The 13,889-nt window shown below is 35.1% G+C and overlaps 1 protein-coding gene across 1 annotated transcript; it reads right to left on the reverse strand.

Moving 5' to 3' along the window:
- Positions 1 to 1,383: 1,383 nt before the first annotated feature.
- On the reverse strand, positions 1,384 to 4,700 carry LOC120353778 (transient receptor potential cation channel protein painless-like). The gene has a single exon (XM_039438583.1). The coding sequence runs from the start codon at positions 4,666 to 4,668 to the stop codon at positions 1,603 to 1,605; it is 3,066 nt and encodes a 1,021-aa protein (XP_039294517.1). The 5' UTR covers positions 4,669 to 4,700; the 3' UTR covers positions 1,384 to 1,602.
- Between the last annotated feature and the right edge of the window lie 9,189 nt (positions 4,701 to 13,889).

A 13,889-nucleotide genomic window follows, 5' to 3' on the forward strand; every position in this document is an offset into this window, starting at 1 on the left:
TTAACAAACCATAGAAATTCAAATGTATTATACCAAGTTGATTAATAATTATTGTTACTTGAATGATAAAGAGGGAGTATTTCCATTTCTTGATTGAATCTGTCAACTTGTAAACATTATAGCTTAACATTGATTTTATTCTGCTATTCACTTTCCGAAGAATGCAGCATATAGCTGAATATCCATAGTACACGAATAAATTATAAAAATAACCGTCTAAAATGAGTCAACTTGAACTAAACATTATGATTCTATAAGTATTGAGTTGGTTAAAGTATAGGATGGGTAACATTTCTATCATCTATCACATACTGTTTTGGTTATTTATACTCTTATAATATTAAACCTATTGAAATGATAATATTCACAGTGGTTGTTGTAGAATCTATTCTTAAATTCCGATAATTGAAAGTACTTGCTTCTTATAAAACTTTTAAGAATGATCATTTCGACAAAATAAATTTTGCTTCAGCATTTAATATTCTATATTCTTGTCTATGATGATGGATGCTTACGAGAAATAAATAGGAATTCAAAAATTGAAAGTCAGGCAAAATCGTAATTTAAAACTTTGAGATTTGGCAGGTTAACAAATTAGTTTTGTTCTGGATAACAATATTCACATTGACATGATCAATTTGTTGAAAATCTCATTTAGAGAACCAATCTATATGAGTTGGAAAATGATTATTATATATCAACGAATTATTTGATTTATTGAATGAAAAGTCAATCGTAATCTGAAACTCTCATGATGATCCTTTCATTATGGAATGTAATAGAAATACTCTCAAGAAAAAACGGAGAACTGCTTATAATATTGTCATGACTAACGAGATATTATCCAGCCATTATCCAGCTATTATCATGCCAAACTTATTGGGTAATTGAATGAAAAGGAAGTTTTCTATCAAATAAAACTTTTTCATAAGTAGACGAACAATAACCGTATCTGAACCAATATTCAAGCCAGAAAAAGTCTAATATTTATCTCATTAGTATTAATAATCAATTAATTAGTATTAATTATCAATATTCATGGCTCAGGAGATTAAAATTTGATCAACCAATGAATCAATATCATCATCTCTATTCAATTCATGAATATTATTGTTATCAATAAAAGGATCTCTGAGAACAATATTTTCCATTGATACGGTACGTTATTATTCTAACCTACTGTAAAAATTGAAGGATCCAGAAGGAAGCTATCCAACTGTTAGTGCCGGTTGCACAAAAGTCGGTTAAATTTTAACCGTGATTAATTTCACGAGAACCAATCAGAGAAGTATTGGCAGACCAAGAAAAAGGTGGGAGAATGTTTGAAGGCGGAACAGGTATTAATGCCTACCCCTGTAACAAGACGACGACGACGACGACGACCAATCAGAGAATCCGTTTTATCAAAAAGGATTTCTCTGATTGGTTTTCGTAAAGTTGATAACGGTTAAAATTTAACTGGCTTTTGTGTAACCGGGCCTTAGAGGTGTTAATTCAATTATCCCAGTTCACTTAAAGATCATTCTTGTTGTTCATTCTACTGAGAACAGACTTTCCTATACATTCATAATATCTGAATGTGTCTGACATACATCTAAGATATCACTGGTTATCATCGGAAGATGAGGACCCAACTATCCTGCTTTTTTCAATCTGTTTTATAAGTTTGTTCATCTGATACTCGGTCTTTTCAGAGTTCCTAACAAGCCTATCAAGCACCAGCTTATATTCATCCAACCGTCTACTAAGATCCAAGATTAGTTTACTGTTGTCAGCAGATTTAAAAGTTGTTGAAACCAGAGTTGAAGATTCAGGGTTAGTTTCAGAAGTTAGGGGTTGATTAAGGGTTTTCGTGTAATTGTTGAGGTCTTTGCAACAGGCTTCAAGAATTGTGTAGGGGTCACCACGAGATTGAAGTTCTTTAGCCTCCAGTTTTTTCACAAGTATCTCCTTGGCAGATCTGACGATCACTGGGTCCATAGTCATTGTATAACAATCATAGAAGAGACTTTCAGACTCTTCCTCTATTTCCTGGCGTTTCCTCTTGTGACCTCTGCTGAACATCTCGATTCTCGAAGCCTGGTTGGGAAGGATTCTCACCTCGCAATCAGGATACAGATCGGGGAAAAGGTTGATACGGTGTGAAAAGATACGCAAACAACCATAGTTGACCATGCAACAGTCCAGACGTGGCAAGCAACAGAACAACTTCTGTATCTTGTTGATGAAGCCACGGTACGGGGTAGGGGTACCCATCACTAGGCTCTCAACGTAGGTGACCAGTTTCACCCGGGAAACATAACCTACAAGCTCTGCGTCTGCTCTGATGGATTGTGTATCACTCACTGCTAAACCGTTTAAAAGGTTGAAGAGTACGATAGCTATCAAGAATACAAACAACACAAATAGCACATGACTTGTGCCAGGATGGTTTACAAACGGTATAGAACCTGCGTCAAACTCCCCTGTCAACATAACTACAGTCTTGAAAACCGAGGTTGCCGGGTCTACAAAGAAATTTTCGTCCCCCTCAGTCTCAGAATCTGAGAACAAGGTGAAAAAACTCAAAGCGAACGCGATGATCAGTATCGAATACCAGGCAAGGAATTTTAGGAAGTTCCAGGACACTGTTTTCAACATTTCAATGTTTGTGGAAAGGGCTGGGTGTCTACCTATCAACAACACTAACTCAGCCCAAGATAACAAGATTGCAACAGCTGATATCTGGTGGCGTGAGTTGACACAGGATCTACAGAAGAGTATTGACAATGTCACACCAATGAGACACACTTCCAGCCAGTTTTCAGGGTTGGCGAAGTACCTCAGTGGTGAAACTGTCAACTGGAAAAGTTCTCTGAGTATCAGTACGACAAGGGATAGAGCAACTAGCAACCATAATACAAAAAACTTGAATTCGTCACCGATTGTTTCTGGGATTGTTTCTTGGGTGCTTCTCTTCATCAAGGTTTTGTTGAATGAGGTGGTATTGGTGTTGATTTTATCATTTCCTTCACCTTCAGGCCTCATCCCAGCATAGGCTGTGAGGATGTACGCCGTCAAAAACATCCAAAAAAATATGTAGAATGTCAAGTTGCAGTAGAAGAAACAACGGATCCTGTGCCACTTCAGGTGCAAGAAAGAGGTCAACACAGGATGTTTGAGAAGAGGACGGAGATCCGATGATCTACTCATGTACAAGAGGGGCTCAGTTTCAGAGATTACTTGATCAGTAGGCTCATCCACACCTTTCATGTTGCTTTCTATCTGCAACATCGCACGTGATGATGTCAGATCCTCATGTTTCTGCACTTTTGGTGGTGCCAAAAAGTTGTACCTGAATATGATCTCATAGTTATCCTCCCTTGGTAGCTTATCATTGGTTGTCAAACAGTCATCCAGGTATTTCTCGAATATTTTGGGACTAACATCAGCGAGTGCTGGTTCTCCCAGGGTGTTACGTTGACCTACATATGCTCCGCTACTCAGTAACAACAAAATGAACTCCTTGTTGTTCAGTTTTGCAGCGTAGTGTAGAGGGGTGTTACCCTTGACATCCCCACAGTTTATGTTCAGTTTATGACCGGGTACACCTCTCAACAAAACCTCCATGCATTTATAGTGGTCCCTGTCTTCCTTTGAAGCACCCAATGATACATGAAGATCAGTTGAGCCCTTGATCACACAATGGAGAACTGTTTCCCCATTGATAGGGTTGTATCTGGTGCAATCATTTTGCACCAGAAGTCTGACTATGTTGTAGTATCCTTTATAGGAAGCTAGCATGATGGGAGTCGTACGGTTTGCAGTATGAGTACCATTGGGATCCGCACCCAGGCGCAACAAATGTCCCACAGTGTAAAACATTCCAAAATCACAAGCATACTGTAGAAACGTGTGTAACCCATCATTATCATTTATGGAGTCAGTGTTGATCTGAATAGCTCTAACAAAGGTCTCCTCGTCATGTTTATGGAGAAGGTTGAAGAGGTTGTTGGATTTCCCCAGGGTTTCCACTGTATTACCAGTGGTAGGTAGTTTGGGTTCTAAGTTCGGAAAGCTTTCCAGGATTAGATCTGTAGCGGATTTGGGGTCAATGTTTTGGTGTTGTAACAGACATAGGACAGCTTCCTTGGTCCCTTGGATGACTGCGACATGGATAGGGGTCAATCCTTTACGGTTGGCAATATTTGGGTTGATTTTGGGGTGCCCTAGTAGAGCAATCATGACGTCAACATTGCTGGACCTCGCTGCAGCATGTAGAGCCGTAGAACCGGTTCCATCCAGTTTATTCACATCGGTTCGGTTGTCATGGAGGAGTAAGTTCACAATAGAGATATCCCCCAGTTCCACAGCGAAATGGATGGGAGACTTCTTGCGGACTGAGTTGATTTTGTTGGGGTCTGCGCCACAGCTGAGCAGACATCGCACATATTGACTACTAGATGATTTGCGACAGGCAAGGTCTAGGAGTGTGCAGTAGTTGGGGTCGTCGAACCAGAAGTTGGGGTCAACGTAGGCGTTTTTGACGCCGGTTGTGAGGATTTTTTGGAAGTTGTCGAAGTCTCGGTCATTGAAGGCGGTGAGGAGTTGGTCGTGGGGGTCGGGTGAACACAGGCTGCCTGTACGTGCCAGTCCTTTGTCGGTTAGCTCGACTGTGTCGTCAGCCATTTTTCGTCCTGTAACAGACAAAAAAGGAAATTGATTTTGAATCGTCCTGCAGAAGACAAATAAAGATTAGTCTCCCTAGTTATGTCGTTGAGTTCAAATGTGTCGTCAGATCTTTTTAATACTGTAGCACACAAAAAAAAGAAAATTGATTATGAAGCTTTACATCATTCAGTTCAATAATAATTGAGTCATCAGACATTTCTCATATTGTAAAACACAAAGAACGAAAATTGATTACAAATCTTTAAATGTTTGAATTGAAAGATTAAGGCCCAGTAACACATATACAATCTGCAATCCTATAGAGAGCAATCTAAGATATCATTTTAGATATACTCGTAGATCTCTCTCTAGATATAGGATCGCAGATCGTAGATCAATCACTCTCTGTGTGACAAAGCCCTAACATCATATTTTTGAACGACAAAGCACTGTGTTGTCAATCCTTCTTCATCCTTCAAAACAGAAGGCAATAATAAATTAATTATTAATCTTTCCAATTATAAGTGAATTTATTCATGAACTTGACATTTCCTGTTGATTGTTTATTCTAAATCTGTGTTATGGTAGTAATAGAAGGGTTATAGTGGAAAACTATACCATGTCTTCTGTTTTTTATAATTCCGAATTATTTGAATACGTTGTATTCCCTATGTTATATGTGCTACAGCTATTTGGAATTCAAGGATATCTGAGTATTGTTATTCAAACAAACAAACTTGTTTCAGAATAAACCAAACGACTAATTTTGTTCTATCATGGAGTGGTAGTTCATCTTCAATCTATTAGTCTATAATATATAATGTTCTTTCAAATTAAGCTATATCTTCTTTCCATTAAACTGTACTCCCAAGTTCAGCCATGGCTCCTTTTTCCATATTACTTTTCTGTCTTTGTTGTTAGTTTCTTCAGTTCCGTGTTTACATGCCTATTCATGTAGCATATTCTTCCATTCACACAAATCTTTCCCATATGGTTTTGTGAGCTACTTAGTATTTCTCTATTTGTAATAATCGATGACCGGTTCTCTTACACATATTTGGATAAGTGAAAGCATGTCTTGTCTCGGCCAATGGCATCAGAGTAGCTCAAAGTTGATTGGTCAACAACTGAAAGCCGATCGTAGGGCTTCATCTACTCTATTTATTCTGCTTCTCGATGTTTAAGCTTTCAATTTACTAGAGATTGATAACGGTGTGAAACTGAAGCTCATACCTCAAATTTTTCCAATACATCAGCAATTTTGTCAATAATTATTTCAAGTCGCTTTCATTCTAGATTAAATACAAACAGAAAATGTTCTTCACAACGGCTATAGATTGGATGAGGTTTGATTGATTGCTTGTATAAATTGAAAATCCATGACAGGTCAATAAAAAGTGAAATTAAAAAGGAGAGCAAATGAAATTACAAGGAAATGGAATGAAATGAGATATAAATATGAGTATAAAGATATCAATATGATATATAGATATATTTTAGTTTATCAGAGATTGACAATGGTGTAATAACCGGAACCTGTCTTTCTAAGTATCAATAAATCTGTGGTTTTTTGACAATAATTTCTTAGTCTTTTTCATTTAATATGAATATGATTCTATGATGTAATCAATAACAAGAATAAGATGAAACCTATAATCTTATGAACAACTCACTGCATATAATAAGATAAACTGAGCATAAATGATTGAAGTGAGTAGTAATAGTTGATAAGATCTTATTGTAATAAGTAATTGTATGTTTCAGGTTTATCAGAGAGTCGAGAATGAGAATCAGTAGTGTTAACTGACATATTTTAGGATCTCAGTCTTCAGTTACAGTGGAATGATAGGATAGTAGATTAATGTTCAAGTAACTAAGGTTTAGTGCCATATATTATGAACTATCCATGTTTAATGCTAATCTACAATTACATGTAGGTATGATCACATTTATTATAATGTGTTTCATTCGACGTTCAAACCAACAGTTGATCTATCTCCGTTCAAACAGAGATAGTGCATATGTGCCCAAGTATATTAAGTATCATTATAAGGGCACTCGTGTTTACATGCAAATTGAAAATCAAAGAAACATTTTTTAAACTCTCAAGTATATCTACTGCATCAAGATAGTTAGTATCTACTGGAATTTAAATACCAGGAAAAGAGGGGAGGGAATTATATACAAGCATAGAGAAACGATAGCATAAGTAGATATCCCATGGTATAGGGCGTTTATGTCGCAACTTTTGCTGTTATCCCAAGCCGATAGTTCACATAGTTCTTTCCTATGCAGCTGTGTGACGCTGGTAGTCTCTCAAATTGTGCCGTTCATACACTATCACCCCAACAAAACAGTAAAAATTGACAATAATCGAAAGTCATCGGCTTGAGATAACAGTAAAAGTTGCGACATAAATTCCCTATACCATGGGATATCTACTTACGCTATTCTTTCTCTATGATACAAGTAAGCCAACGAAAGAGAAGATATCTATTACCAAAATACACGTTTATCATCCTAGGCGGTTGCTTATTATAGAGTACTGATTTTACAGATAATTGATCATAAGTATTCAAACGCTGCATCGATGCACATTTCACCATTATGCAATACTGCATTATGCAGTTGCCTGAGGTGAGAAACCAATAGAGGTGACTGCATAACTAGAATGCACTTTCCGTGCATAGAATTCGTGAGGTTTGCTTGCACTTAAAATCAACTCTACTGCCAAATATCGTACTTGAAGCAACGATGAAATTTGATTCATATAGGACCAAATGAGTGTGATCTGAGAACTATACAATACTATTTGAGTAAGTAACTATAACCGATTAGAATATTAGTACAGTAACTGAATAGTTACCCTGATTTTTAAAAGCTCGTTGATAACCTACTGTTATCTGAATCTTAGTTGTGTAATTTTAATTACACATATTGTAATTTATAGTAAATATAATACCATAATTATAACTACTTATTGAATAATACTGCTTGCAGGAACTGTCCCCCAATCACAGACGCATAGTCTTACTGGGGAATTCCACTCAATCAATATGTTCTTTCTACTGTTTTTGTAAAAATGTTATTCTTATTTTGTTGAATATCAAATATAAATATGTACATGTATTGTATGCCAAGTGGAAATAAACGAATTGAATTGAATTGAGTGTATTCCTAAACCGGAAGGTACAAATGACACGTTTGATTGGAGTGAATTGTTTACCTTTTATGGGACTACACAGCCAAGCTGTCTAGTCAACGCCGGATGTATACCATATACTTCCATCCTAAACACAACTCTATATCTGTATATACTTGAAAGGAAACATAGAAGAACAGATACATACTCACATGGGTATAATAGATATATCTATATATTATATATATATACAGTAGGTACAGTATGGGATTTGATTTTTGTCATGGATGCACAGGTGTTTTTTTTAGATGCTGTTATCATTGTTAAGGTCTATTGTATCTTCCTCCAATGCCATTATAACGTGGACCTCACTCTATAGAGTGAATCGAATTCAGAAGGGACTCAAACTGTGCCGCAGTGAAGATATATGTGTAGTATCATACTATAGGTATTATATTGCTGGTGGGAACAGGGTGAGTGAGTTTAGCTCATCGTAAAAAATAACAGCGTCGATATATACCTGTAGTTATTTTGTGGTTCACAATACAGTTATATTGTGGACAGATGGAAATGACTGAGATATTGAAATTGAAATTTATTCATAACACTGACAATTTACAAACAAAAGTAAATGAACTTAACAAATCGGTACAATAATTTTGAAAAAATAAAAAACTAAAATACATAATATAATATTATCTTCTAATTCTATTTATATAAATGAAAATAATTAAAAACTAACAAAAACATTATGTAGCGTCAGAGTTATGATTAAGGTACTTCATAAGCTATTAGCTGAGTTGAAGTTACCTACTCTGAAAATTAAACTATTTGACCTTTGCAAGGGACAGAAGCCTCGAAAAAAAAATTAACAAAAAATCTTTGTCTATTCACAGTAAATGAATTGAAAGGAGTGAACATTACATAAGTTATTTATAGAAACCAAAAGGTATAATACAATCCTAGGAAAAAAAAGATAAATAAAAATCCTGAGACAGAAAAATTGTTAGAACCCTAGGAAGCAATAGTAGAAATTCCCAAAAGAATGTAAAAAAAGAATTCATGTGAAAAAGAACTCCTCAATCTCATCAAAATCAAAATTGAATAAAAAGTGCTTCAATTTCTTCAAAAATGTTATCAGTGAGCCTGTGGATGTAATATGTAGAGGTAACTTATTAAAGGAATTTGGAGCACTGTAATCGTAAAACCGTTTGAAGGCTTCAAATGAAGGGTTTGCAAGAAGAACCAAATTTCTGTCTCTCAATCTGTTTGAGAAAACTAAGGCATTCCCTGTAATCTGACCACTTCTTAAAAAGAATATTCTCAAGACCCTGAAAATATATAAATGCCTTAAAGGCAATATATCCAAGGCCTGGAAGTAGGGAAATGAATGAGCTCTCCTATGTTATGATGTCATCATTCTAATCAATCTTTTTTGTGCAATAAGTATAGAGTTTAAATTTGTTTTATATGCACCCCCCCCCCAACAGCTTAGCCCATATTGAAGCTTGCTATTTGCAATAGCGAAATAAGCAGATCTCAGAATTTTTCTAGGGCAAATGAATTTCAATAAATAAAATTTACGAAATATCATATTCATGTGCTTTTTGAGTGATTGGATGTGAACCTTCCAATTGCAGTTCTCATCAAGCTCTAAACCAAGATATTTGATATTTTGCACTTGATCTATCTTTAGATATTGCATTTATTCAAATGCTAATGAATTATTATTATTATTAAACGAAAATCCAAATTAAATGCTGTGATTCACCCCGAAGACTTCTGCTACTGCAAATATTGACAACAGGGTGAACAGCTAGATGGAAATTCGATGAGCGCTACTATTAAAAAATTATTTGTCAGCCCGGGAATCGAACCCAGTACCTCCCAATTGCCGGTCAGGAATGCTTACCCTTACACCAAACTGATAATCTGTGGATAATAGCGCCCGGGTTCGATTTCCCAAATTATTTTTGAATAGTAGCGCTTATCGAATTTCCATCTAGCTGTTTACCCTGTTGTCAATATTTGCAGTAGCAGAAGTCTTCGGGGTGAATTACAGCATTCAATTAGGATTTTTGTTTAATAATAATGATATTGTGGACTAGAGGTAACCCGAGCTCCGCAACGGTTGAATTAAAAACTTGACGTACTGGAAACTTGAAGAATTGGAAATAGGTCTATAACCATCCTCGATGAATTGAGAATCTTAATGCAAAGTTTCAAGTTCATCAGTTGAGAAGTGAGACGTGATGATGCGTCATTCGTGAATTTCCTATCCCGTACGTGTATAAGCCGTTCTTCCCTTTCCCTATTATATATTTCTAAATTATAAATCACACATGACATAAGGCATAAGTATAGTTTTTGTGACCATAGGTATGGTAAGCTCTGGAGAATACCAGGTAGAAAAAGTCTGCTGAAGCAGGTGTGGTCACAATTTGTTATCATGAAAAAATGTCCTCACATTCCTAAATGGGATAGGGGCCATAGAAAGGTTCCCACGCTTCTGAGATTTGATTTTGAAGCTACGAAAAGATACTCAAGGTGTTACTGCGATATTCTGGAAGACCTTATTAGACCAAATAGCTCATTAGACCAATGTTCCGATGTTTAGATTGTGCTAAGTTGATGGTATTTTTCACTTATCCTATACTATTAAACGAGCGATTTCTGTTTATATTTCTAGATGATTAGATGTTTGGATGTTTAGATGTTGGATGTTTCTATGTTTGTATTCACGGATCTCGAAAACGGCTCTAACGATTCTCACGAAATTCAGAACATAGTAGGTTTATAATATAAAAATTGGATTGCACTGGGTCTCATCCCTGGGAAAACTCGCTGAAGGACATTAAAAGGATAACTATTATTCATCTTGGAAAAACAGCTGATGATAAATTATTCGTGTCTGTTGATGATGGTAGTGAGTGAGCGAGTTCATGAGCGTGTGGGACTGTGTCAAAATTATGACTCAGCTGTTAAACGTTTGTAATCATTTAATCAGGTACTTAGTGCCGGTTGCAAAAAAGCCGGGTTATTTTCAATCCTGATTAATTCAGTAGATCCATCTTTTGAAATGGACTTCTCTGATTGGTTAACGTGGAGTTAATCAGGATTAAAATTTAACGGCTTTTGTGCAACGGGCCTTAGTGAGGGGAAATTTTGGCATTCCTCTGGGAATTAATCTCAATTACTGTGATTAGATAGAAACATTTCTGTATGAACTATGAATTTTATTATAATTTATTCTTTCGTAATAAATATTTCATTATTTTGTACCTAGAGCGAAGCTCGGTCCCCGATATTTTTATTCATTAATTGTATAAAACACTTCAATCATGATATAATTATGATAATTAAGATGAATTGATTATCACGGTCTTTGTTTCTATAGTGATTACACTAAGTTTTTGCAACTCACCCCTTTCCCCACAATCTGTCGACCACCCTGGGACGTGACGACATGAAGTTTCATATACACTGAGACCCCTAACAATAATCCGAAGTCAAATTATCTACCTCCCTCACGCATGGCTCAATGTAAGCCAGCACATACTATTGGGGTATTGAAATTATTTATATATTATTGAAATTTCTCATATTACCTATATGAACTATGGTATGCGATATTCGAATAAAGAATCGTTCATATGAATTTCTTCCTACTTCATTCCATTATTTTTCTATTAATTTGTTAAAAATACAGGCACTAAATTTTAATTTACTATCAGGCCGGAAGGAGCAATAAGTCAATATTGTTGTTTCATGAACACATAAAATCGTTAGATATTATTGAAAAAACTAATACTAAAAAACTTCTAGTACGTAAATAATGTGCGGTTCTGTAAGGTTCAAATGCATCCTTCAACAAAGAATGTATTTGAACACTAGAAAATGATGAAGCATCTGAGCCCACTTTCTCACGATCATGAAACATGGTTTAGCATTTGAAGGAGAATTCAATAGAATAATGCAATCATAGGAAAAAAGCATCACAGAATAGAATCTTGGGACGAGAAATCAATTGTTGACTAATTAGAAGCAGGTCAATATCATATTCACGACTTTGAAATATTTCTTACTACAAGACACAATTAGACACAATTAGACACATTAGACACAATTCACAGTCAGACCGATACTTGTTATAAAGTCGCTAGTTATGTAAAGCACATTTCATACATTTTTTAATCTCCTCAGAGAAAACTGATTATAGAAAGATGTTAAATCATTACTGCATTCTTTAAACAAACTTGACAGCCTAAAAAAAGATACTTCCATTTAAGCTAATGTAATGTAAGAGTTCGTAAATAAGATTCAAAATTAATCATCACCATAAACTGTGTACTCAGTACCAAATATTTTCAAACGGGTAAACAAGTTTACAGAGAAGATTCTTGATAAAAAATGAATAACCGTCAAGTAATATTCTTATTGTTATGAGAGCTTGATAAAAAAGAATTTCCTTATAATCTCCACCCACAATATGAATTTCCGCTTTAAATATTCACTAGACTATAGTCTTCAATGTGTGACTCTACTTGAGGTCCACGTTATAATAGCATTTGAGATGGATAGGAAAACAGCCTTGATGATTCTCTGCCGTGCCACTGCCTTCTATAGAGGATCGCTGATACCTGTATATTTGGTGTAATATTGACTGTTCATTTCTTGTTTAAAATAATCAATAATATATTATTTGTCAAGAAAAAGTATTTTCCAATGATGCAGTAATGAATTTCCATAATTGAATTTGAATATTTTGTTAATTATTCGTCAAGAAAAAGTATTTTTCCAATGATAAAGTAATGAATTTTTATAATTGAGATCGAATATTTGTAATTAATATTTTTCTATGGTTAAAATCGATCTTACAACGTTGCAGCCGTGGAAAAGGATATCGCTATCTGCTTTGTCGAATGATAGACAAGGATATCAACACCAATGTCGATCACATACTGCTATTATAATGTGGATCTTACTATGGTTTCGACATTTATATCACCTCACGTGCCCTTGATTCATATCTTTGTTTGTCGCGGTTTGTTCAATGTTTGTCGAATCTTGGGAAACAGCATTTTGAAAAATATATCCAAAAATTCTCATGGAAGCTTCTATTGAGAAATTTCTATTGGAAGAATTTCCTGGGAGCTTAGATTGACTCTTCGATTTAGATTAAATTTGTTGAATGGGACTTGATATTGTGGAATCTCTCCATAATTGAAAAAAACGCAGTTTTATTTTTGTCACATCCATATATTTTATTGTATTCCTACACAGAACTGCAGTTTCGTGTTGAAACTAACACATCTTCAGCTGTATTAATACACCACGACCACTGTATTATAAAAAATAACTTTAAATGAACTAAACTGTATTATTAACAAACTTGATCCTTCATTCTTATTTATTGATACAATAAGTACATCATCAAAATGATAGGGAGAGAAAAATGAGGTAACCTTGTGCTATTTTCCTCCCAAATTTAAATAAGGTTACACATAGTCCGAAAACTGTGAATTAACTAAACTATATTATTAACAAACTTGATTCTTTATTCGTTTTTATTTATACAATAAGTACATCATCAAAATGATAGGGAGAGAAAAATAAGGTAACCTTGTGCTATTCCTCTCCCAAATTTAGATAAGGTTACATGGTCCGAAAAACTACAGCCAAAGATGTGTTGGTTTCAACACTAAACTGCAGTGCTGTGTAAAAATTTAATAACTGTTGACGTCACAAAAATAAAACTGAGTTTTACCTTTGATCTAGGTTTAAGATTTCCTGATCTCTATTTGATCGCCTGTAATTTCAGCAAACGACAGTAATTTTTGACTGATAGAACCGCGCGATAAATAAATGATTGTTGGATTAAAGTGGTAATCAGTGTGGCTTTTAGACTACAGTCACAGGAAGAGTTGTTAGCAACTCCCATTTGGCGTAAAAATCTGATCACTTATGGTTGCCATGGCAACGCTGACCCAAACAAACAACAACAATAAGTGGAGTTGCAAATAGAGCTTTGCAAATACACTACACTACACTCAATTATGTGTTGTTTGTTGTTGTATTTGTCAACATTTGGATCGAA

Source organism: Nilaparvata lugens, chromosome 12, assembly GCF_014356525.2.
Source record: "Nilaparvata lugens isolate BPH chromosome 12, ASM1435652v1, whole genome shotgun sequence".
Taxonomy (NCBI): domain Eukaryota; kingdom Metazoa; phylum Arthropoda; class Insecta; order Hemiptera; family Delphacidae; genus Nilaparvata; species Nilaparvata lugens.